Here is a 24,947-nt window from a genome sequence, read left to right as displayed (position 1 = left end):
TGGTCCCCAAACTAAGGCCCGCCTCCACATTTGGCCCGGCCCCCTGAACAATACCAGACGCATTATGTTGTTTTTTTTCAGTCTGGCCAGGCAAATCCGAGACTAGCCCCTATCAAATAGAACGGAATAATGGCGAAAAGGTTAGGTAATAGAAAAATTAAGTGTATTATTAATATTTGGTTATGTGTGGCTTTCTGGAAATCAATAAATGTTTACATTTAGGCAGACCCTGCGATCCTCACACTTTTTCCGTTACAAACTGACCCCGGCCCCCATCAGAGAAGGGAAAAGTTATGTGGCCCTCACAGGAAAAAGTTTGGGGACCCCTGGTCATGACGGAAGAAGACTGGTTCGCTCGGTTCTGATGAGATTCTGCTCTTCTCGTATACATCCTACTTTTGTACTGTACCTCATATTTCTACTGTTTGCTCCTCTCCACTATTTAAAGTACTACTTACTGTTCCAGCTGAAAGCTCTCCAGCCTCTCAAACCATGGCCACATCATGTAGTCGATCATCGTGATGGAATCCCCGCCGAAGAACTTGGTGTTCTTGTTAACCAGGTCCTGAAAAATAAACATCCTATTAAGCGCCGTAAACTAGCCGGGTACAGTCAATAAAGACTGACACATGGGTGAGCTCACGTTCCTCATGTTCTTGGCATTATCTGTGTGCTCATTCCTGAAAACAGGTTGGACTTCACATTACTAAATCACATCTGGTGAATGTGTAAAGAATACTGAGCATTCGATGGCCCACAGCCAGCCAGTAGCAGCAACCGACAAAGATAGACAATGTACAGGATAAAAATACACAAGGAATAAAAAAAATTGTTATGAAGTAAAATAAGATAGAACGTGTGCGTTTTGTTCTACCTCGTTTAATTTGGACAACTTATTTTTCAGTTCAGCTTCCTGTCCCGAGACGTCCTCGTTGCTCTTTCTCCCCATTGCAATCTTGTAAAAGAGTGGTACAATCTGCAAAGAATGGTGGCATTAATGTGATTATTTGATAGTAACAATAGGAAGTATGCACAACAAAAACCCCACACTTCATCGAGAATACCTTCGAAAAATGCTCCAGTGTCATCTTCTGCTGAGCTTTTCCGAAAGGAGAGGAGGGAAGCAGCTTCTTCTCGGGGTAAAATTCGTCCAGGTAGTCACAGATGATGGGAGACTCGTATATCAGCTCACCAGCAAGTGTCTCCATTGTTGGGACAAGTCCAAGAGGATTCATCTCAAAGAACCACTCAGGCTTGTCTTTCAGGTCGATGTTGATGACCTCATGTCTGAAAGACAAAAGCAGAATGTAAAATCAAAAAGCACTCAGGTTTTTCTGGTTTTGGGAGTCATGAACTATACGGTTTAAAGGATAATGTATAATTTACTTGATCCCTTTGGCGTTCAGCACTAATCTGGCCCTCTGGGCGAAGGGACAGAATCTCATGCTGTAAAGTCGGATGTGGCCGCTGGGGACTGGACCGGGTTCAGCACTTCCTGAAAGAAAAATATTAGAATTGCCATAAATGACCGAGTACGATGATTTATATTTGCTAGTTTGCTACCATTAATGCCTGAATGTAATCATGTACTTAAGCTTTAAAATCACAACCAATGCAGACTATAAATCTATGCACATAAGAGTAAGAATTATACTTTGGCAAGGGATGAGCTGGAGGACCTTTTTGAGATACTTGTACATAGCTTAAGTGTTCTCATTTCATGCTGTTTTTTACTTTACAGCTACAGTTATTAGTTTATTTGTAGATATGTGATCTACATGCCAAACATGTAAACATGTATGCATGCATTTTTACAGATTAAACTATCGGTATATTAATAAATAACACAATCTAAAACCCTCAAATGTAGCCCAACTACATCATTTAAATGCTTTATCCGTGGTGATACATCCATGAACAATAACAGAGTAATGCAATGTAAAAATATGAGTGCATTCATTCTGTGCTATTAAAACATTAAATTGTTAAATTAGATTGCAAGAACATCATCTGATAACACCCCTGTTCTTTTTGAAGGCTGGACTTTTAATAGAAGCAAAGTACTAACGCTACTACCTTTATGCAAGTCAAGCATCTCTTAAATGTAGTAACTTATTTCACTAATTTATAGACATTAAAGCAGTCTGCTTGAACTTCATCCTCTCACTCTTTTAAAGTCAGACCACCTCTTCTTTACATTTACAGAGAGCACATTGAAACCAAATGTACATCTTTAAGATATATATATATATATATTATGTGTATATTTTAAAAATAATATAATATATATATATATTATATTATAAAAAAAATATACACAGCAGGGCTCCAGACTAACTTTTTTTACTAGGAGCACAGTGGCCCCTAACTTAAAATTTTAGGGGCACAAGCAGAAAATTTAGGGGCGCACACAGGGTTTTTCCTGGGTCAAAATGGGTCTTCGGTGCTCCCCAAAAAATGTTTTGGCGCGCTGCGCGCGCACCGTCTATACATGCAGGTCGAGCTATTGAGTGAGTGATCAGCAGCTGGCCGCTCTGTCAATTCACGCACCTCACAGTTGTGTATTGATCAGACAAGACACGCTTATCAACTCCAGTGTTTCCCCTACCATTATAACAGGGTAAAATCTCCACCCGCCACTCTGTAATTTTCGTCTACCCCCCCCCGTCAACAATTCTCGGCTCGCGTGACAGAGCGATGCGCGCGCCGACATCGAAGTTCTGCCGTGATGCACGCACACGGATGAGCACACTCTCACCACCCCCCCCCCCACCCATTGATTGAATGCATTCATAGAAAGCAGTTTCTTTTAGGAAACGGAATCAAAAATAAATATTACTATGCAGCACGTTCTCTTTTCAATACCATCTAGGGTTTGATGATGTTATGATTAGAGATGCACCGATCAGGTTTTTGGTGCCGATCACTGATCACTGAAATCAGTATCTGCCGATCACCGATAATACCGATCACCGAGTCGATTGAAGCATTCTATTTATTGTGTAGCATTATTGCCTAGGACTGAGGAAATACATATATAAAGCAACTCAAACATTAAAGAAATTACCGATTTCTTTCAACATTTAGGACTTTTACTTTGAAAAATGTCCTAATTGATACATTAAAATTGTTTGATTGCTATTGTAGGGGATTTCAGATATGTATGGAACACATCTGCATTATTCATTTCCTGGAACTCTTGGGGAAATCTATTTACAGGACTTTTCTTAACATACAAAAGACTGACTAATTTTTATAAACTCTTCCTTGGTCCAGTAAAAATGTTTTAATGTTAGCATAATTTAAGCTAAATCTCAGAAATGATCTATAAAGATACATCAGTTCATCGATTACTTTTATATGTTCGTGTATGATTTGTCGACATCTTATTTTGAAAAACGGATGTTGTTTCACGTGGTTCTTTCCGCTATCTTTGCAAAACCGGATGTTGTCACTTAAATCCTTCCGCTAACTTTATCAAAATACTCGCGCGCTCCCGATCCAATGTGTTTACCGTGAGCGACAGTGTATAGGGGCAGACATGTGAGAGTCGGCTGAGTCGACCCAGTGATTCAACTCGGGGGACGGGGACGCCGCTCGGTGGTGAGGATCCCCTCGTGGACCTCTCACTCTGCGGCCCTCCGCTGCGGTGCGCCTCTTTTCACACATTAGCCCCCCCCCCGCTCTCACACACAGGCCAGCCTTCTTCGGTTTTCGTCTCCTTTCTTCTTCTGGAGTTAATATCGGTTAGCAAACCAGTCATTATCGCTAACTATAGTGGGCTGAAGTGTAGAACAAGTTTGTAAACAACAAAAATATTTAATAACAAAAAAAAGAAATCTGCTAATTTACTGGTCGCGCATGCGCGAGTTGATGAAAAATTTACTCGCACTGTGTCTAATTTTAGGCGCAAAATGCGACCATTTGGTCGCAGTCACCAGCCCTGACACATAAAAAAATATACATATAATATATATATATATTATATTATTTTAAAAATATACATAACGTAAGAGCAAAAGTGACTGGCCCGTCAATGGGCAGCAGGTAGCTCTCTTACCTTTGGAGAAACACTTTGCTGCCGACATGTTTACACTTGGGTTGTACGTCACGTCACGTCGTCTGAGCGCGAGAGGGGAAGCTGACAGTTCACAATGATATCGCTTATATACTACTGAAGTGTAGGTTACGCCTACTTCCGTCATGGGCGTGTCAAATAGGGCATCAGCCAATGAGGAACCTATGAGGTTCGTTTTCTGGTTATGATCATGGGTGAAGGAGCACAGGTTAGAGTATATATGTATAATTATATTATAGTATAATACACATATACATATATATATATATATATACTGAATATGCAGGAATATGGTACAAAGATGATTGTCAAAGGCATGGATTGTATAGGTCTATAGCGTAAAACATTTAGGATAACATAACATGTCGGTTAGTTTATGTTAGGTGTTATTTTTATTTTGATCAACATTATCATTATTATTTTGAAATGTTATTATTATTTATTTATTTGTGTGTGTTTGTTTTGTGGTAACCATTGTAAGTCTAATGATTAACACTCCGGGGCAGTAGGTGGCGTTAACGCTCCAATAAGCTGGATGCCAACCGCCTTAAAACTAGACAGAGAAGAAGAAAATAAGTGTTTCTGGTTGCCAAGGATACGCAACGACGAGAGCGTTTGTTTGCCGGTTGTGTTGATGAAAAGAAAAGTGAACTCTCACCGTGTGTAATTATATTCTTGGCATAAAATGGACGGCAGTTTAGATGTCAGGTATGTAGCTGCTGCGTTCACACACACGTGTATCTCTTTAACCCTCCTGTTACCTTTAGGGTCAACTTGACCCCATTCAATGTTTAATGTCGGTGTTCTTTGGGGTCAATTTGACCCCAGGCTGTTTGTGAAACATATAAGAAATATCAACTTTTTAAAATATATTTAAAGGGCTATTTAGGTAGTCAACAAACAAACATAAAGTACCTCACACTTAAACTTGGGAAACAATGTTTATTCTAATAATTTTCTGGAGGTTTTAATTGCTGGGGTCAAATTGACCCCGAGGGTAAAATATGTTAGTGAATGTGAAGGTAGCAGGAGGGTGCGCTGTTCCTCTGGTTCAGAGAAGTTTACTGAGGCATAACCTGTGGCGATCTCATCGTCTGTTGTTGTCCCCCCCCCCCCCCAGGTGGATACGAGGTATTACAAACAAGAGCATCGAGTTTGTTGACAATAACACAGTATGCTACAGATGTGGAAAGAACATCTGTTTCCTCAACCTGGAGACCAAACAGCAACGGATGCTCCAGAGTCCCGGAAGAGGAGTCGGTGCATTGACAGCCGACGGCAAAACTGGGACTGTTGCTTTCTCCGAGGAAAAGCTGTCCCCATCTATATTTGTGTACATTTTCCCTGAGTTACAGTTGAAGAATGAACTAAAAGGTAAGATATTTTCTCCCAGCAGAGATCATTTAGCTAAATCTATGTAAAGGACATAATATTACAACTGGAAAGTGAGGTTTTTATTCATTAACTGACATTTTTCCCCTAAAATATCTTAATGTTTGTTTGTATGTATTCATCATCCTACATTCAGATTATTATCCGTCTAACAAATACTAGTTTCCACTGACTTTTTTTTTCTAGGTGCAGCACAACTGGACTTCACATCTCTTACATTCAGTTCTGGTGGTACTTATCTGGGCTGTTGTTCATCCCTGCCAGATCACACCATAACAGTATGGTATGCTATTGAAAGCAGCACGCCACTTTATGTTGCGTAATCCAGCATTTTATTGATGTCATTTAGGCTTAGCAGCTCTGTTACTGTAATAATGACTTTGTGATGCAGGAACTGGGAAAGCGCTGAGCCAATTTGTACACAACCCCACGCTGGGCAGGATGTCATTTCTTTGGTGTTCAACCCTCTGAATTGGCTCCAGCTCTGTGCTTTGGGCAACACGTCCCTCACTGTCTGGAATATTGAGAAGAGTGCCAGCTTTTATGTCCTGAAGCCAAGGTAAAGCAGACCTGGGTTTGGGAGCAATTCGTGTGTGTGAAGTAATTTATACTGTATTGCTTTTATGTGCAATAATCAGCATGTGCAATGGAGACTGATAATACAAATGTGTGTGTCATATGTGTTGCATTGCAGTGTGATCGAGCTTCCAGCAACTGATGGTTCCTTTGTTGGGAAATTGGAAACCTACTGTCATACTGTCAGCGACAAAATGCCCTATTTTGATCTTGAGATGCCTCCATCAGCCATCTGCGGGCTCATGGGAGACATGGCCGAAAGCTGTGTGGTATTGTCCCACAGTCGTCTACACACTAAAACACAACACTAATACACTTTCACCACTTTTCTCATATGTTTGTTTTTGTGATACAACTGATTTGTACAAACTGATTTATGTGAATCTATTTGTTGGAAGAACAATTTAGTTTTCAGGTCTACAAATAAAGACGAAATGTTAACTGTTACCCAATTCCACATGTGTTTACTCAGACTAAACTCTGCACCAAAGCCAGATTAACTCCGAGTGCCATCTGCTGGATGCCCGCATCCATGCTTTATGTGGGCTGTGCGGAAGGCTTTCTGCTCCTGGTGGACCCAGAGAGCCGCTCTGTCTCAGTCATCCTGAACCCCACAAGTAAACACACACACACACACACACACACACACACACATGGGGACGTGGCAGACATCTAATAATGTGACGGCCCCTAAATGTCTATTTATCTGGTCTCCCATCCGTGTTGCAGTCTCCAGAGCCGGGTTGTAACAAATAGTCATTGGGACTATTTCCGCGTCTTATTTTGCAATAGAAAACTGACTTTTGATTTGTGTTCCTCTTTTGTTCAGCTGGCGATTCCATTCCCGAACTCCAACATAGCAACTTTCAAGGTTTAACCCTCAACCAGAAGAGTTTGATCACTATAGGAAAGGTACTGGTCTATGCGCCCATTAACACTTGGCTCACTGAGTATGACACATTCAACTGTTAATGAAGTATAATACAATAATCATTCTGCCAATCTTTGAAATGATTTGCAATTTCAGCTATCAGGAAATTCTCAATTTCCCAAATTTAAAACCACTTTTCCACATTTCACAGGAGAGTGTGGTGCACTGTGTGCAAATCAAAACAACTCAGATCAACATCACACAAACGTGGCAATTAGAAGGACCTGTCACAACTGTGAAGTCCTCCCCTGACTATGAAACATTACTTTTTTCGTCTGATACAGTAAGTAGTTAAATGGACCTCCGTGTGGCATATTGCACATAATGTCCCATTATGTTTAATTAAATAATAACCCCTTACTTCTTGTTCTTCAGGGTCAAATGTATGTGGTGGACCCAACCCGGTCGTATGAAGTCGTGAAGCTCCAGGAAGTTCTCAGCGGCAACTTTGTGGCAGCAGCTTCGTCCCATACTGGCACGAACATCTGTGTGGTAAAATACTCGTCTTACGCAAGAATTACAGTGATGGCATGTGTAAAGTGGGCCAATGTCTCTTAAGTGAGTGGTGATGTGTGTGTGTGTGTGTGTGTGTTTGCTGATTGCAGTCGGTGAAGGATTCTGGAGTACTGCAGCTGTGGTCTGCAGATGGCGTGTGTCTTGGTTCCCTGTCTCTTAAAGCTGAGGTCAGATTCCCAACACGTCAACATTCAGAACATAGCGGCGGTGCCACATGAATGCACTTGTTCTGAATTTTTTAAAAAGGGAAGTAGAAGTCACGTTGAAGCCTTTGACCTGTGTCTGTTCAGGTGACCAGTCTGGCCTGTTGTCCTATTGCGCAATACGCAGCCGTTGGAACGGCTTCAGGAAACGTCCTCTTCGTTGACCTGAACGGGGAGGGGCGTCCTCGCCTGGTGCATCGGGTTCATCTCTACCACACGCCAGTGGATCACCTGGTGTAAGTAGCTTCTATACCTGTGATGTCACAGAGTTTCAGTTTAACACAACACTATCAAAGCATTGTACGCATCACCAAGAAGAGGCAAGAGTTATATAAAACCCCGAGAGGACAACTGCTCCTCCAGTTTGAGTCGGGAAAGCAATTTAAATGGTTGCAAACTTTTTACCTTCGCATTGAAAATGCGGAAGGTTATGTTTTGATCGCCGTGTATTTATTTATTTATTTGTATGCGTGTTACTCGCATAACTAAAAAAATATTAAACCGAATCGCAAGAAATTTGGTGGGATGATTGGTTATTATCCGGGGACCATTTGATTAGATTTTGGGATCGATCGGGTCAAAGGTTAAGGTCAAGGTCATGAAAAGGTCAAAATCTTCTTTTTTACCATAGCACGGTCAATTTCTATCCAATTGGCATGCAACTAATGCCAACATGTTCATAATTCAATGCCCAATCTTGTGATATGCGAAGGTATGCGCTCTACCGAGTACCCATTCTAGTTTTATTGTGTTTTTATACTGTCTGTGTCTGTGTGTGTGTGTGTGTGTGTGTGTGTGTGTGTGTGTGTGTGTTTGTGCTTTTACAGTTTTGATCAAGAGGGGTACTACCTTCTCACAGGCGCCTCGGATCCATATATCTATGTACTAGATGCAAAGCCATCGAAGATGTTTTCAGTCATAGGATACACAGGTAGATAGTCTTTATTTTATTCATTAGACATGTTACGACTGTCCTGTACGGAACAAAACAGGAGACACATAAATGTAAAGGTTCCCATGTTACTGTAACACTTTAACTAGAACCACGATCATGCTCATCCTTTTCTCTTGTGATATTCCAGTTGTTCCCGGACCCATTTTGTCACTTTCCACTCAGTGCATTAGGGACAGTAAGCAGGTGAAAGTGCTTGCACTGTGCACTGGACAGGAGCTCACAGTGCTCTCTTTGCCTACCGGGGACTTATCAGGTACATCAATGATATCGTGCATTCATTCACTACTTATTCTTCATATTGTTTTTAATCGAGTGCATTTGGGATATAGAAGTCAGCACTGGTCAACCCTCATAAGATCATCTGGTACAGAGGAGAGAGAGAGCTGTTAATAAAAGAGCACTGATTGGGTCCAGTAGCTCATCATGACCTCTCTGGACAGTCAGGTGGGGGCAGTATCAAAGATAGGGATGGAGACGAAACATTGAACATAAGATAATAATAATTTGAAACCTGCAGTTAATGACTCGTCTTCTGTCAATGAGGAGAGCTTCAGTAAATGATGACGTTGCAGTTTATCATACTTTCACTCGCCTGTTGCTTAACCCTCCTGTTACCTTTCGGGTCAATTTGACCCCATTCAATGTTTAATGTCGGTGTTCCTTGGGGTCAATTTGACCCCAGGCTGTTTTTCACTGTGTCAAACATATAAGAAATATCAACTTTTTTATATATTTAAAGGGCTATTTATGTAGTCAACAAACAAACATAAAGTACCTCACACTTAAACTTGGGAAACAATATTAATTCTAATAATTTTCTGGAGGTTTTAATTGCTGGGGTCAAATTGACCCCAAGGGTAAAATATGTTAGTAAATGTGAAGGTAACAGTAGGATTAAGGCTGGAAATCTCAGAATGTATCCATGAGAGTGCTCTGACAGTGGCCTCCAGTTTGTTTCCAGAGAGACAACCATAGCCGGAGACATTAGCATCACCGATTAATAGTACTCGACTGGACATTTGTATCCAACTGTTTAGACGTGTTGTCACTAACACTGTTAGGAAGAGAGAGAAAACGACCGAGCGCTTTTCAGAAACACACCCATAGTCCATGTGGACTGTTATACGATGTTGAGCAAGTAAAGTAAAGTGCACACATGAGGTCTGACGTGTGGCTGCTGTAGAGCATTGTGCCGCACACTCGTTAAATCTGAGTCAGAGAACAAAAAATGTCTGCAGTGTATTTTAAGGTACTGTCTCCATGGAAATCTCTCTCTGCAGGCTATAGTCAGGGAGTCATTATTTCAGTACATTGATGACATGCCTTTTCTGATCTACAGGTTCAGATTGTGTAGACCGGCATGGTTGTCTGTCTACCCAGATCCTCAAAGTGTCCACATACCAAGTGCCGCATCCACTCGAATCCTGTGTCCTGGGAGTCGGTGAGGTCTTTGCCTACTGCCAACGGAGGAAAACTCTTCAGCGATTTGAGCTTCCCCAGGTTTACTGCTGCATGAAGTGACATATTATTATGATCATCCACCTGAAATATCGTTAATACAATTATTAACTAGAACGGGCACGCGGTAGAGCGCATACCTTCGCATATCACAAGATTGGGCATTGAATTAGGAACATGTTGGCATTAGTTGCATGCCAATTGGATAGAAATTGACCGCGCTATGGTAAAAAGAGGATGTTGACCTTTTCATGACCTTGACCTTTGACCCGATTGATCCCAAAATCTAATCAAATGGTCCCCGGATAATAACCAATCATCCCACCAAATTTCATGCGGTTCAAGAAGATTTTGACCTTTTCATGACCTTGACATTGACCTTTGAGCCGATCGATCCCAAAATATAATCAAATGGTCCCCGGATAATTACCAATCAGCCCACCAAATTTCATGCGATTCGGTTTAATACTTTTTGAGTTATGCGAGTAACACGCATACAAATAAATAAATAAATACACGGCGATCAAAACATAACCTTACGCATTTTCAATGCGAAGGTAACTCGTCATTCACACAGATCTCTGATGTGTCTGCCCAGGACACAGACGGTCTCCCCAGTCAACAGGTGGTCCAGCTCAAACCAGAGCAGGAAGTGAGGGGTCACCCTCTGGGCCCCGCCTCCCTCATGCTGTCTCCTCATCAGTTATGGCTGGCTTCTGCGGGGCGAGACGGCCTCCTACTTGTCCGAGAAACTGCTCACATGGTAGGAGCTCATTTCATTTCGTTTGATTATTTCTTTTTAATCTTTTGAATCTTGTGTTCATTATCTGCGGCGTGTGTAACAATGCTGCTGCCGCACCCACAGGAGCGGTTCATTGAAGTGCATTGTCATTCGCACCGCCTGGGTGGAGTTCGGAGCGTGTCCTTTTCTGCCGACAGCCAGACGCTCGTCACTGCTGGCTTTAAAGATGGCTCTCTTGTGTGCACTGATCTCAGGTAAGCCAGCAGGCAGCGGGTCACGCTTACACAACGCACAGCTGGAAACAGTAGAGGGAACTGTTGCTCACAGAAGGGATGCGGCTCTTGTGCAGTTTGATATATAGTGCGTATCTAACTGTATTTTTTCCCTCTCTTAGCTTAGGCCTTGAGGAAAGTAAAATAAATACTGAAGTGTTGGGTCAAGGGGGATCCTGCTCACAATCTGTGGGAAAACAAATATCCAATACATTTCACAGCTAACGCTCACCGCTGAATAAGATCACATTCCATGTCTGTCTCCTCCGTTTGCCTCAGCACGCTTTTGTTTTGAAGTTTAAATATATCTTTTTCTACTTTCTACTTCTACAGGAAAGGGGAATTTGTTTTCCCCCTTCTGTTGTTCATTTGTGTGTCTAGTCCATTGCTTGCTTAAATTGTTGATAGTATGGGTATTTGAATAATTTAAAGATCTGGTGATAGTCTGTATTTTTCTTATTGTCAACAAATCCCAGCAAAAGACCAAAAACAACAATTAATTGAAAAGTACAAGTAGTGTCCCTGTAGCCAAAGCCTTACAGTAAATAGCTTATTTATCTTTGCCATAAAGATCAACTTTGTTAAACTATTGAAAACACACCAATGAGTAGTAGCTTTACATGGGGGGACCTGTTCCTTTGTTATGATCAACACAGGCGCTCTGATTTATTTTGAGTTAATCCCATATAGACGCTCCTGCTGACATGAATTCTCACCACCTGAAAATAGTCCTCAATTAAAGCACAATTTACTTGTGTTTGATTGAATTGTAACTGGTTTTATGAAATAAATCTAAAACATGTTTTTAAAATGAAACTATGTATTTTCAAAAAGTTTAAAAAGATTTACGTCTTAAACAAATGGGCTTTGTGCCACACACCAGGTTGGGAATTATAGAGAGGGAAACTAATTTAACTGTTTCAGGGGATTTGTAGATAATACAAATGTAGAATATTATCAAACTTAGCCCTCAAGGTTATTATACTCTTACACTTGATCATTCATGGTTACACTGTATTACAAACACAAAATGAACTTCATGTGAAAATTATTTAACAATAAGGCCTTGAACTTTACAATTCACTTCATTTCTATTGATAAACAACATAATTTAATTTAGAAAGATCATATAACATTTAATTTTAAGTTCAAGTTAGTGAAGTTATTTAGATGTATGGTTCAACTGGCCATCATGAGACCTCCGTAAAAACAAATATCTTCATATATCCGCTGTCTAACTGTGCATCCCTTGTGTTTTCCATGACTCCATACAGAATTAAAGGTGCGAATGCTGGTAAGGTGAATGAAGCTACTAAGTACAGTCAGTCTATGAAGGATTTCCTGAAGAACATATTCTATACTGAGAATCCCGTCCTCATTGATTCGCCCGAGTGGGGCCAAGGGTCTCCTGCTGGCTCAGAGAAAAGTGAGGTAAGTGATATTCTACTCTGTTTGAGCAGTACATTAGGAGCACACCAGGGATCTGACTATGATGATGTGTGTCACCTTTAAACATCTAAACAGTACACTGCAATTGCAAAATATCCTCTTCACGAAGAGTATGTGGTTCAGTTATACTGAAGCCTTTTTCCCCTAAAAATGTAGTATTATATATATATAGATGTGTTGAAACGCCTCTCAATAAGACACAATACAAACTACAACCGATGCAATTGAATCAATGCCTTTCTAAAACAGTTTCAACAAGTACACATCGTATTACACACTTTTCCAGGCAGCAGATTGTGTTGCTGTTGGAGGTGATACAAGTGTGAGGCATGCCAGTAAAGACTTGCATGATAAATGTGAATTATTTGTGGGGCAACAGTTTGTTTCTGAGCTCAGCACTTTGTCGTCTTAATGAAAACATTGTGGTATAAATGTCTAGATATCAAGTGTAATTTCTTTCACATGCAAAGCCCTCGTTCCTTCACTAGATTAAAGGTTTTTAACGTGTCAAAGCAAATCTTTTTATCTGTATCGGTGCGTTATTACCTTCGCATTGAAAATGCGGAAGGTTATGTTTTGATCGCCGTGTATTTATTTATTTATATATTTCTATGCGTGTTACTCGCATAACTCAAAAAGTATTAAACCGAATCGCATGACATTTGGTGGGATGATTGGTTATTATCCGGGGACCATTTGATTAGATTTTGGGATCAATCGGGTCAAATGTCAAGGTCATGAAAAGGTCAACATCTTCTTTTTACCATAGCACGGTCAAGTTTTATCCAATTGTCATGCAACTAATGCCAAAATGTTCATAATTCAATGCCCAATCTTGTGATATGCGAAGGTATGTGCTCTACCGAGTGCCCATTCTAGTTCGTATGTGTGTCAACACTCTGTAGGTCAGTGGTGGAGCAGATGCTGTGGAGGTGACCGAGCAGGATGAGAGTTATAACAGCCAGCTGTCTGCCCCACCTCCCCCCGCCACCTGGTTGGAGAGCAGGCGAGAGGCGGTCAGTGACTTATCATGACAGCATATCTGTGGTTGTGGCATAAGATGTGTGGATAATGTTAATTATGTTAAAGAGCTCAACTGATGCAGGCGAAGGTTTTTGTAAAGATTTCTTTACTAATAAAACTTTTGGCAGTTTCTTTGTGCAACAGTTCAAATGATCGTCACGTCGTATCGAGGTAGGAATCAACCAATTAGCAAGTGGTATGGAGCTGTAAAGCTGATAAGCATTTGTAAACGAGTGTTCAGTATTTTGTATCTACTGATAACGCTTTTTGATAACATTAAGTTGACAGTGAAGGCGTGGCGGGCTTTGAATTGTGGGGTTTACACCTCATCGGTGTTCACACATGGGAAATGAAAAGAGGCAATATCAAACCTGCTGTTATGCTCCAACTTGCTCTCTAATCTGCGTGTACTGAGCATTATAAGTAAAATATTTATCACCATATTGTAAAATGGATTAGAATTGACATCCTGTTTGTTTTCTTGTTTCCTTACTGTAGAAAGATGGGGTGTATTGTGAGTTAATTTATTACAAAAATATCTCATCTGTTTTCAATTTGTATATTTTTAACAGATAATAAAAGAAGACAATGAGCAATATTCTGAGACAAAGAAAAACCTGAGGAAGACAATCAAAGAGTTCCGTGACAATGTAAGTGAGTTTGATTAAATATTTGTTTAAAAGGTTCTTGAGCAGGAAACATGCCGTGATAAAACATTAAACAACATCTTACAGTCCATGTAAGCATGAATAGTGCTTTTGAATTCAATATATCTCTCTGTAATGATATGATCACTACGAGGGCGGTAGAGGAAAAAACAAAAACACCACAAAGCTAAAGCAATCATAAGCTAAAGGATACAAACTCTATGAGGAATTATGTTAATGCATACATGAATTAATAAATACTGAACTAATGAATAGTACATTAATAAAATACTCTAAATAATATATTAAACCACACCAAGTGATCCAATGGTATTACATCATCAGGTCTGTCTCTAGACCATTTTACCTATTTTATTCAGCTAAATGAAATGTAATAGATTTCTTATTAATGCATTAACGGTACAGCCCTGTACTTCTTTCTTTCAATCATTTTATTTTAAGTTTTTACAAGTTACACCAGACAATCAAAAACAACAACGAATAAATACAAATTACATAACAACCAACTATACGAACAATCAGACAAGGAAGAAGAAGAAAAAGAAGTCCTGTACTTCTATTAAATCTAGTTGCACAATTACGACCCAATTCACTGTGGAATGTTTAAATGTTCACAAAAAGTGTGTCGAACAAACACTAAGATGACTAAACCGTTTATTCCAAATGGCAGATCCAAGAGATGATGCGTGAAAATGAGAACCTCCCAGATATCGATCGCCTGGAACAACAAGAGTTCAACCTGGACGTGGAGGAGCAGAGCCGACTGGAGGCCACGGTGGAGCAGGAAGTCGCTCGGGTAACGCAACCAGACAAACACCAACTCAAGGACCGTCGTTATCTGTAGTGATGCTTAACGCGCCCCCCATTGTAGGTGAGAGATGAAGTCGAGTGGGAGATTGTAGCAAAATGTTACCTCAGTGATGTCTTCAGAAGAGAATGCTGGGAATCCATGAAGGTCAAAGGCAAGGCCATTAAGGTAAGATGGGGAAGGAACACGCACGGAGAAGTGTTGCATTTCTTAACTAGAACGGGCACTCGGTAGAGCGCATACCTTCGCATATCACAAGATTGGGCATTGAATTATGAACATTTTGTCATTAGTTGGATCCCAATTGGATAAAAATTGACCGTCCTATGGTAAAAAGAAGATGTTGACCTTTTCATGACCTTGACCTTTGACCTTTGACCCGATTGATCCCAAAATATAATCAAATGGTCCCCGGATAATAACCAATCATCCCACCAAATTTCATGCGATTCGGTTTAATACTTTTTGTGTTATGCGAGTAACACGCATACAAATAAATAAATAAACTAGAATGGGCACTCGGTAGAGCGCATACCTTCGCATATCACAAGATTGGACATTGCATTATGAACATTTTGGCATTAGTTGCATGCCAATTGGATAAAAATTGACCGTGTTATGGTAAAAAGAAGATTTGGACCTTTCCATGACCTTGACCTTTGACCCAATTGATCCCAAAATCTAATCAAATGGTCCCCGGATAATAACCAAACATCCCACCAAATTTCATGCGATTCAAGAAGATTTAGTCCTTTTCATGACCTTGACCTTGACCTTTGACTCGATCGATCCCAAAATCTAATCAAATGGTCCCCGGATAATAACCAATCATCCCACCAAATTTCATGCGATTCGGTTTAATACTTTTTAAGTTAGGCGAATAACACGCATACAAATAAATAAATAAATACACGGCGCTCAAAACATAACCTTCCGCATTTTAAATGCGAAGGTAATAAATAAATAAATAAATAAATACACGGCGATCAAAACATAACCTTCCGCATTTTCAATGCGAACGTAAATATCATATCATTGCATGATCCGTACGAATAAATCAAAATCTCTTCTGGCTGTCTTTCACAGGCGTTTCACTCCGAACAACAGGTGAACAACTATCCTCTGAAGGAGCGAACAGACAAGGAGGTGGAGGACCTTCACAGGGTTCAGACCATCAGGAGCATCGAAAAGGCCGCTTGCACCGTAAGCTTGCCACGTCCACAGGCCTGAGCATTCGGTGGTTCAGGTTCTTGTTATCGTCGTCTTGAGAAGCGTGTGTGAAGCGTTGAAATTAATTAATTCAATTCAATTCAGTTTATTTCATATAGCCTGATATCACAAATTACCAATTTGCCTCAGAGGGCTTTACAATCTGCACACATTCGACATCCCTGTCCCAGGACCTCACATCGGATCAGGAACAATTAGATCATATGTTTATATTTATAATGAGAAACAGAAAGGCAGCGTGCTATCATTTCCTAAAAGCTTACCGTAGTGCAACCTCCTCAGGATGCCGGTTTTCACTCTATGGAAATACATTTGATGGAAAAACCATTCAAGTCACAACAGGTTTACGTCTGGAAAATAATTTGATGCTTCGAATCACAGTTCCACGTCTGACCTTTCGCTGTTTCACTTTTTTTTAAATGCTTGAATACGTGCCAGTCCGCCAGTGTTGGAACTTCTCAAGATGTTTGGCTGTGCGAGGATATGGCTTCCTTCACTGCAGTATTCTTGAGATAAAATGTCTAATCTTGTGGCCACAGATTCTGTCCTCAACATTTATTTCAGCCCTCTCACTCAAAGTGTTTGTGCCCGCCTTTTCAACCGCAGCAGAGCAGGCTGAAGAAAAGCTCAAACACGGGCGTGAAGGAGGAAGAGCAGGAGGAGGAAGGCCACGTCGCAGAGAGCGCGGCTCTCACGGGAAGTTTCTCCGCTGTGTTAGGATGTTCAAATCCTTACCTCTACGATCAGTTCCATCTGCAAACCACCGAACAGAGAATCAACCAGATGATTCTGCTACAGGTGGGAACACATGGGGGGATAATAATGCCTTTTTATATTGTAAAATACTTTTCCAAAACAGCCCCAAAAAAGAGACGTAGAAAGTGTAATAAAGAGCACATTTAATATAATTAGTTTATGAACCCTCCTGTTACCTTAGGGTCAATTTGACAATGTTTAACGTCGGTGTTCTTTCGGGTCAATTTGACCCCAGGCTGTTTTTCACTGTGTCAAACATATAAGAAATATCAACTTTTTTATATATTTAAAGGGCTATTTAAGGTAGTCAACAAACAAACATAAAGTACCTCACACTTAAACTTGGAAAACAATATTAATTCTAATAATTTTCTGGAGGTTTTAATTGCTGGGGTCAAATTGACCCCGAGGGTAAAATATGTCAGTAAATATAAAGGTAACAGGAGGGTTAATCATTGAATGGGGTCAAATTGACCCTAAGGTAACAGGAGGGTTAAAAAAAAGCGACTGACTAATATATGTTATTATTATCATTATAATCATAATAATGAATGATTTCTTTTTTCTTTTGTGGATTTCACAACTCCAAATGCAGGATGTGATTCATTGCATCAAGACGGCTTTCAACGCGGACTTTGAGGTTGTTTACAAGCGAAAGGTGCAGGAGCTGCAGCGTCTGAAGGACAGGAACCGACACATCCAGGGCATCATGCTGGAGCTGGGCGTCGAGGAGAAGCTGTGGGAGCCCGGCCTGAGCACCAGCGAGCAGCCGGAGAGGCTGCTCACCGTGGACGACTCCGAGGTTACCGACCTCCTCGCCTTCCAAACAGTTCACATCGTGTTCGACAAACAAACAGTGCATGTTCAGCCGCTTTGTGAATGCTTTATTTTTTAAATATTTTTTATATACTCAAATGTGAAATGGTATTGTGTGGGGTCATCGTCATATGAGATGCTTTTGCATCTTCGTCCCGCTACAGATAAAAGCAGAAAAGTACCTCACCCCGGAACAGATGGAGGAGGAGGAGAGGAAGAAGTTGGAAGAGCAAAAACATTTGGCTGCCAAAGTATGCCGCCATAATAAATGGCTTTTTTGTTTTGCAACTCTTGATTGTCGCTATTTACCATTTTTAAAAATACTTCCATGTTTGCAAAGTGCTTCTATAATTATTATCGCAACAGTGCTTTACTTTTTCTTTTTTTTATTCATGTCTATGTAGTGTGAAGTATTACAAAGAAATCTATAAATAGTTCCTTTATATTGATTGCTCTTTCTATTGCAGGGCAATAATGTCAGAGACAGGGCTCTGGATGACATGATGGATGGAGTGCTTGAAGTGAAAAAAGAGAACATCTTGAAAATGGTACGTCGAAATATTGAAATGGTTGTTTAAGCATTCATGATGTAATAGATTGAGCTCCTTTATATTGTTTCATATAACATTTTTTTTTTTAATCCTTTGAGCATCTAGTCAATTGGCAGATAATAGGCAACTATTTTGATAATCAATTAAAATGTTTTTGTTCATTTTTAAATCAAGAATGGGAAACATTCTCTTGTTTTCAGATTGGTTATTTGATGTTTTGTATTTCTTTGTCATACATGACATAAACATTGGACGATAAGATTGTAAAACTATTGGTTTTATTGGTGCAATTAAACAAGACATTTCCTAATCATGGGCTGTTGGCAACTATAACGGGCATTTTGATATTGCAGTTTTCTGACATTTGATATAATACACAATTACTCTATACAATTATGAAGCTACATTCGAGAGGCTACCCTCATTTAAAGTGAGTTTATTAAGTAGAAGCGTAGAAGAAATCTCTTCATAACCTCCTGCACTCATTTCTTAGGACACACACTCCACACTACATCCAGAATGAAACACTTAATACTTATAATTTAGGCAAATTATGTCTTGTGCCTTTTTTTTTTTTTATATGAATATTTGTTTAGGCAGTGTCAGTCGAATTAGACAAATCACATCAATGCACAAAGTTACCTTCGCATTGAAAATGCGGAAGGTTATGTTTTGATCGCCGTGTATTTATATATGTATTTATTTATTTATTTATTTGTATGCGTGTTATTCGCATAACAAAAAAAGTTTAAAACCGAATCGCATGACATTTGGTGGGATGATTGGTTATTATCCGGGGACCATTTGATTAGATTTTGGGATCAATCGGGTCAAAGGTCAAGGTCATGAAAAGGTCAACATCTTCTTTTTACCATAGCACGGTGAATTTCTATCCAATTGGCATGTAACTAATGCCAACATGTCCATAATTCAATGCCCAATCTTGTGATATGCGAAGGTATGCGCTCAACCGAGTGCCCATTCTAGTTTCAATTAAATTACCTCCACAGGAAATACCTCCGCCTGAGTTTGTTTTGACCAAACCCGGCATTCAGCGCAGCGAGGAGGAGAAGAAAGTCTTTGCAGAGTATGAAAAGAAAGCCAAAGACCTCAGTGAGGAGAAGGAGAAATACAAAAAGGTATTCCAGGACAAACATTTGCAATTCTGTTTTTCTATGATCAGAAATATGATATCCATCTGATCAGTGATAAACACAATGTACCTATCAACTCTGTAATTGCAGTCAATGGAAAATGAAATGAAAAAACAACACACATCCACCAGGGATGCAACCGCGAGGTTTGATGAAACTTTGGCAACGCTGTTTGAGAAGAAATTAAAAAGTGAAATGGCTATTTATCAGGTGAGCCTCTACTCCCACACATGAAGTAAATCTGAATCACATGACGTCCTTTTGTTTCCTTCTTCCCAGTCCTCACTGTATGAAGGGCCCTCTGTTCTCCTTGTGGTTCCCTCTTCAAGATAATTATGACATACGATATCTTGTGGACGTGAAACCTTAAAAAGAATCCTGCTTCATGTCGTTGTTGATGTATTTTACAGGAAGAGCTCAAGATCACTTATCTTGCGTATTCGATCCTCGCCGAAGACGAGATGAGAAATCGAGAGCTGCGGTTCAAGCTCCAACTTGAGAAAACGTTGGCATACAAGGTGAGAAAACTCGTACACAGTAATGCTGAAGGAATTTATGACTACCAGATTATTTTGATGTTGTTTGTGAGACACCTGCGTGAATGCAAGGAATGTTCTTCCAAACTCGAATAACTTTCAATCAGGTGTGTTCTGCAAGAGCTAACCTGCACCCCGCGCTCGCTTCAAGACTTTCAGCCTCGTTTTATCGACTTTTTCTTCTGACAGGATGAAATTAGGGACGAGGTCAAGAGACATGAAGAAGAACTGAAATTGTTTCAAGAGTCCTATGACAACACTGTAGCTGAGGACAAAGTAAGCCAGCTGTTAAAATACAGATTTTCTTTGTAAGTGATGGTGCACATACATAATGTAATATCCATCCCAATATCTATCCCAAGGTTCTCGACAAAGAATTCAGGAAGGGGTTCTGTGATGTGCGAAGCCAAGTGGTCGACCACCTTTATAAATTATTTAAGTCCAGACCCAGGTTTGTAATACTTTACCCTGATATCCACATTGCACATTGTAAATGAGCTGCTCAGTTGATGCACACGTCTCTCATGCCTCAGAGTTCAAAAGATGAGAACCCAGACCGACAACAGCTCCAAGCAGTGTAAAGTGCAGCGTCCGTGCGGCTCTCTGGCTCCCGATGCACTCGTCAAAATGCTGAAGGCTATGGTGGAGCTGGACGCTCCGGAGAATACACCAGAAGGCGCGAGCCCACAAATCTGGGAGAAGTTTTGTCTGGTCCGAAGAGCAAAAGTAGAGAGTGAGCATAAGGTAATTTAAGGACATTGACAGGTTACATATTGGAGGTTTTACACTCTGTTGATCTGCACTTCACACATTTCATTTTCATTTACACTACACACATACACACACTTTGCATTTTGCACACTCTGTCTATATTTAATATTTTTATATTTAATTTAATTTTACACTGCAGTCATTAGTATTGTATTGTGTGTGCATATATGTTGTATATATATATACATATATATTTTATTTTGTATTTTATATTTTACTTTGTATACTTTGCACAGTCATTGTATTATATTTGTTTGTGTGTGTGTATATATATATATGTTTCATTTTATATACATATATATACTTCATTTTGTATTTTATATTTTACTTATATACATCTATATCTTTCATCCCTGTTTTTTATATTTTATTCTTGTGTGTTTAGTTTATTGATGCTGCTACTGTGACGACAAATTTCCCCTTGGGGATTAATAAAGTATATATATATCTATCTATCTATCTTTTTCCCACGACAAATATGCAATTCGTGTAAACATTTCAGTCTTTTAAAAAAAAATGTATAACTGAAACATCACCAAATGATTGTATGATGCGTCCTTTTCAGGTAAAAGTTAAAGATTTGACTCTCGCTGAGATGCACGCCTTCCTTCAGAAGAGGAGAGATGAGGATAGCGCCGCTCAACAGGAAATTAAAAATCTCTCCGCCGGACTTGAAAGGTATGAATGTGGTGTTGTCATTCCTTCTGATCGTAAGCAACTGTGAATGAAAACATGAAACATTCGTATTCATCACTCTTTAGGGAAGACCTGAGAGAATGGCGCTTGAGCCAGAAATCTTCAACTTGAGAACTTACTCTCTGTAACAATAGTATATACTACATTGTAAATATGAGTTCTATGTCTCTCTGGAAGAATAACCCAGAGTAATAATTGGTACTTTTTGTCGTCCTGCTCCCTTCTAGTCTGCATAAGGAGAAGAACCTCTTCCTGTCGGACATCATGGTCCAGATCTTACTCAAACAGGGGCAGGTGGAGGTGTTTACCACGGACCTGACTGTGGACTACACTGACTCCGTTCTTTCCGACAGGATTGAGGTGGAGAACCTCAACACAACCATCAGGGTGAGCCTCCACCACCAGACACACTAACAAAGTATTTTCTGTTTGATAAAAGTTTTGATTGCTTATTATCTATATGATCAGACACTGGGAGAGCAGAAGATAGACATCATGGTGAAGTGCAAAGACTTCCGTCAGGGCATCACCCAGCTGCTGTGGGAGCACAAGATGATGGAGATGCAGATAGAGGACCTCAACACCAAGGCGAGAGACATCCAGAGGTTACGGCTCTCTGAGGAGCAACGGGATGTGAGTGGAATCCGGATACGGAAGTATTGAGATACATTGCGCTTTGTTTAGCTTTTCTCAAGGATGGGGATATCTTTTATTCTCAGTCAAATACTGTGTTAGCCTCAATAAGGTACAGGGTTCGTACACATTTTGACTAATGGATTTCCATGACTTTTCCAGGACTTTAACCCTCCTGTTACCTTTCGGGTCAATTTGACCCCATTCAATGTTTAACGTCGGTGTTCTTTGGGGTCAATTTGACCCCAGGCTGTTTTTCACTGTGTCAAACATATAAGAAATATCAACTTTTTTATATATTTAAAGGGATATTTAGGTAGTCAACAAACAAACATAAAGTACCTCACACTTAAACTTGGGAAGCAATATTAATTCTAATAATTTTCTGGAGGTTTTAATTGCTGGGGTCAAATTGACCCCGAGGGTAAAATATGTTAGTAAATGTAAAGGTAACAGGAGGGTTAAACCAAATTTCCATAACCAAACTGAAATCTCGGTGTATACATGAACATTTTTTTGAAAATGTAGAATTCAAACAAGGAGAACTAGAATGGGCACCCGGTAGAGCGCATATCCTTCGCATATCACAAGATTGGGCATTGAATTATGAACATTTTGGCATTAGTTGCATGCCAGTTGGATACAAATTGACCGTGCTATGGTAAAAAGAAGATTTTGACATTTCATGACCTTGACCTTTGACCCGATTGATATCAAAATCTAATCAAATGGTCCCCGGATAATAACTAATCATCCCACCAAATTTCATGCGATTCGGTTTAATACTTTTTAAGTTATGCGAGTAACATGCATACAAATAAATAAATACACGGCGATCAAAACATAACCTTCCGCATTTTCAATGTGAAGGTAATGACAAAGCATACAATATACCTTAAATGAAACAAGTGAATGAGAGACAATAGTTTGATTAAAAGAATAAACATTTTTATACATGTTTATTCTTAGAAACACTTATATAAATGTTTATTCTTTTAATCAAACTATTATCCTTTATGTGCAAAACCACCTGTTTGGACTTGGCGTATGCCGGCTTATTTTTTGAGCGTCTTCCTTTCAAAAACATATGAATTATTTTAAACACGACGTAAATAAACATGTGAATATAACAACTTCCCATGACTTTTCCAAAACTTTTGTGATTTTAGTTTTTTCCGTGACTTTTCCAGGCCTGGAAATTACCATTTTAAAATGCCATGACTTTTCCAGGTTTTCCATGACCGTACGAACCCTGAAGGTTTTGCTACTGGATAGATTTGACCTTGCGCATAATTCATGGTAATTATATCAGATATTTTTTCGACAAGTTCAGCATCTGCTCGGAATGGCAACGATGTCTCGGCATTTCTATCACCATGTGAGAATTTATGGCTAAACCTCAGTCGTTGGTATCAAGGCAGGTATTTTGGTTTTGGCAGCAGCAGATGGTGTTTGTTATTCAAGTTCCCCTCCCTGTTTAAAGAAAACTGTTTCCAAAAAGGTGGAGACTGGCTCAATATACTACCTTTTGTTTTTCCCTCCAGCGTTAAAATCTCAGATGCGATTTTTAATCTGATTCACTTCTCAGCAAACGTCAACAGAAAATGACAGAAAGACACTTTGTTCCCCATTAAAATTAACTCATTCGTACACTTCATAAAAGACAAGTTTTTTCATGTGTTTGATGTAACAAAATATTATGCAAGTTGTTGAGCAATGAAAAAAAAAAATACATAAAGATCTAATGAGTCATTTTTGAAGTGCATATGATCAAACATGTTTTTAGGCCCGAATGCCAGTTTCCTCTGGCAGAAGTTCCAGGTAGCTCTACTGTGGTGTTCAGCTTCCTGTCTTTGTTTTAGGCCCCTGAAACCTTGAGAGGAAAATACGTTGAATACAAGGAGAAATAACGTTTTATGATGAACCATTTTTTGCCACCGCTGTTGTAAAAAGATCGAGAGAACAAACTGTATTGAACATTTTTTCTTTATTAAAGTCGGTTATTCTCTTTTCTCTCCAGTACCTCAACAACACGGATCGAGACAAGCCGGTGTTCCAGCAAACTTCCATTCTGGAAAAAACTCTAATTTTTCAGGAAAAGGTACCATTCTGATCTCGTCAAACCGCTCTGTAACTTGTACTTTTCCATAACCGACCGTTAAATCGACACACGTATCATGTCCTCCTTTCAGACTCATCTCCAAAGCGTGGAGCAGCGCGCAAAACGGATCGAGCAGCTGAACCGGCAGGCGGCCGAGAAGGCCGAGAAGAGCGCCGCTCTGGAGCGGCGGCTGCCCGAGCTGCGGGTGGCGGCGGCGGAGAGGACCCACGCCTGCGAGGCGTTAGGTAACACGACGAGAAGGTGGGCCGCGAAGGGAGATTTTAATCTGGTCTTCTGACTGGCGACGACCCGTTTGGCGTTTAGATTCAGAGACGAAGCTGGCGGACGACACGGAGGAGCGCTACCGGGTCATCGTTGAGACGAAGCACTTGGAGGAGCTGGCCAGAGCGCAGGGGGACGAACTGACTTCCCTCTGGGCCGAGGTCGAGCGTCTGAGGAAGAGGAGCTTCCCTTCGATGGATCAGCTGAAATACAACTGAGCGAGGCCTTCTCTTCAACAGATAACAGTCGTATTTACCCTCCTCTTACCAAGTGAACTTAGCGTTACATTTGCAATTCAGATGTAAATCGGAATGGAACAGCAGAACAAATAAAAAAAACGGTGAACTCAG

At 40.1% G+C, this 24,947-nt stretch overlaps 2 protein-coding genes across 4 annotated transcripts in view; one reads left to right on the top strand and one right to left on the bottom strand.

The window, feature by feature from the left end:
* Nucleotides 1-7,428, bottom strand: part of LOC130206994 (glutathione S-transferase omega-1-like) — a 7,969-nt gene extending 541 nt beyond the window's left edge. The window contains exons 1-5 of one of the 2 annotated variants that reach the window (XM_056435337.1): nucleotides 7,339-7,428; nucleotides 1,387-1,495; nucleotides 1,065-1,287; nucleotides 875-976; nucleotides 459-565 (exon numbers count right to left, since the gene is read on the bottom strand). In XM_056435337.1, coding sequence (XP_056291312.1) covers nucleotides 459-565; nucleotides 875-976; nucleotides 1,065-1,287; nucleotides 1,387-1,445 — 491 coding nt within the window. In that variant the 5' untranslated portion in view covers nucleotides 1,446-1,495; nucleotides 7,339-7,428. Of the gene's footprint in view, nucleotides 1-458; nucleotides 566-874; nucleotides 977-1,064; nucleotides 1,288-1,386; nucleotides 1,496-4,060; nucleotides 4,163-7,338 lie in introns of those variants that run through there. The other variant, XM_056435336.1, reaches the window with a different exon arrangement.
* On the top strand, nucleotides 4,730-24,947 carry cfap43 (cilia and flagella associated protein 43). 2 transcript variants are annotated; one of them, XM_056435334.1, is made up of 38 exons: nucleotides 4,736-4,786; nucleotides 5,199-5,452; nucleotides 5,657-5,753; nucleotides 5,862-6,029; nucleotides 6,165-6,315; nucleotides 6,519-6,663; nucleotides 6,876-6,958; nucleotides 7,129-7,260; nucleotides 7,353-7,469; nucleotides 7,583-7,660; nucleotides 7,784-7,932; nucleotides 8,524-8,627; nucleotides 8,779-8,904; nucleotides 9,991-10,151; nucleotides 10,708-10,872; nucleotides 10,975-11,105; nucleotides 12,398-12,554; nucleotides 13,478-13,588; nucleotides 14,168-14,245; nucleotides 14,934-15,059; nucleotides 15,135-15,239; nucleotides 16,158-16,274; nucleotides 16,908-17,099; nucleotides 17,653-17,859; nucleotides 18,038-18,124; nucleotides 18,341-18,421; nucleotides 19,435-19,563; nucleotides 19,669-19,788; nucleotides 19,989-20,096; nucleotides 20,304-20,390; nucleotides 20,477-20,565; nucleotides 20,648-20,858; nucleotides 21,451-21,563; nucleotides 21,809-21,968; nucleotides 22,050-22,214; nucleotides 24,235-24,315; nucleotides 24,407-24,560; nucleotides 24,640-24,947. In XM_056435334.1, exons 1-38 carry the CDS (start codon nucleotides 4,764-4,766, stop codon nucleotides 24,813-24,815), a joined length of 4,938 nt encoding a protein of 1,645 aa, XP_056291309.1. In that variant the 5' UTR covers nucleotides 4,736-4,763; the 3' UTR covers nucleotides 24,816-24,947. The 2 variants fall into 2 exon arrangements, with proteins under 2 accessions (XP_056291308.1, XP_056291309.1); XM_056435333.1 differs by having other exon boundaries at nucleotides 4,730-4,786; nucleotides 16,911-17,099; nucleotides 24,407-24,698.

The sequence above is a fragment of the Pseudoliparis swirei genome, chromosome 17 (assembly GCF_029220125.1).
Source record: "Pseudoliparis swirei isolate HS2019 ecotype Mariana Trench chromosome 17, NWPU_hadal_v1, whole genome shotgun sequence".
Classification (NCBI taxonomy): Eukaryota; Metazoa; Chordata; class Actinopteri; order Perciformes; family Liparidae; genus Pseudoliparis; species Pseudoliparis swirei.
The sequence above is the reverse complement of the archived record's forward strand: the minus strand, read 5'-3'. Positions and strand labels throughout refer to the sequence as shown.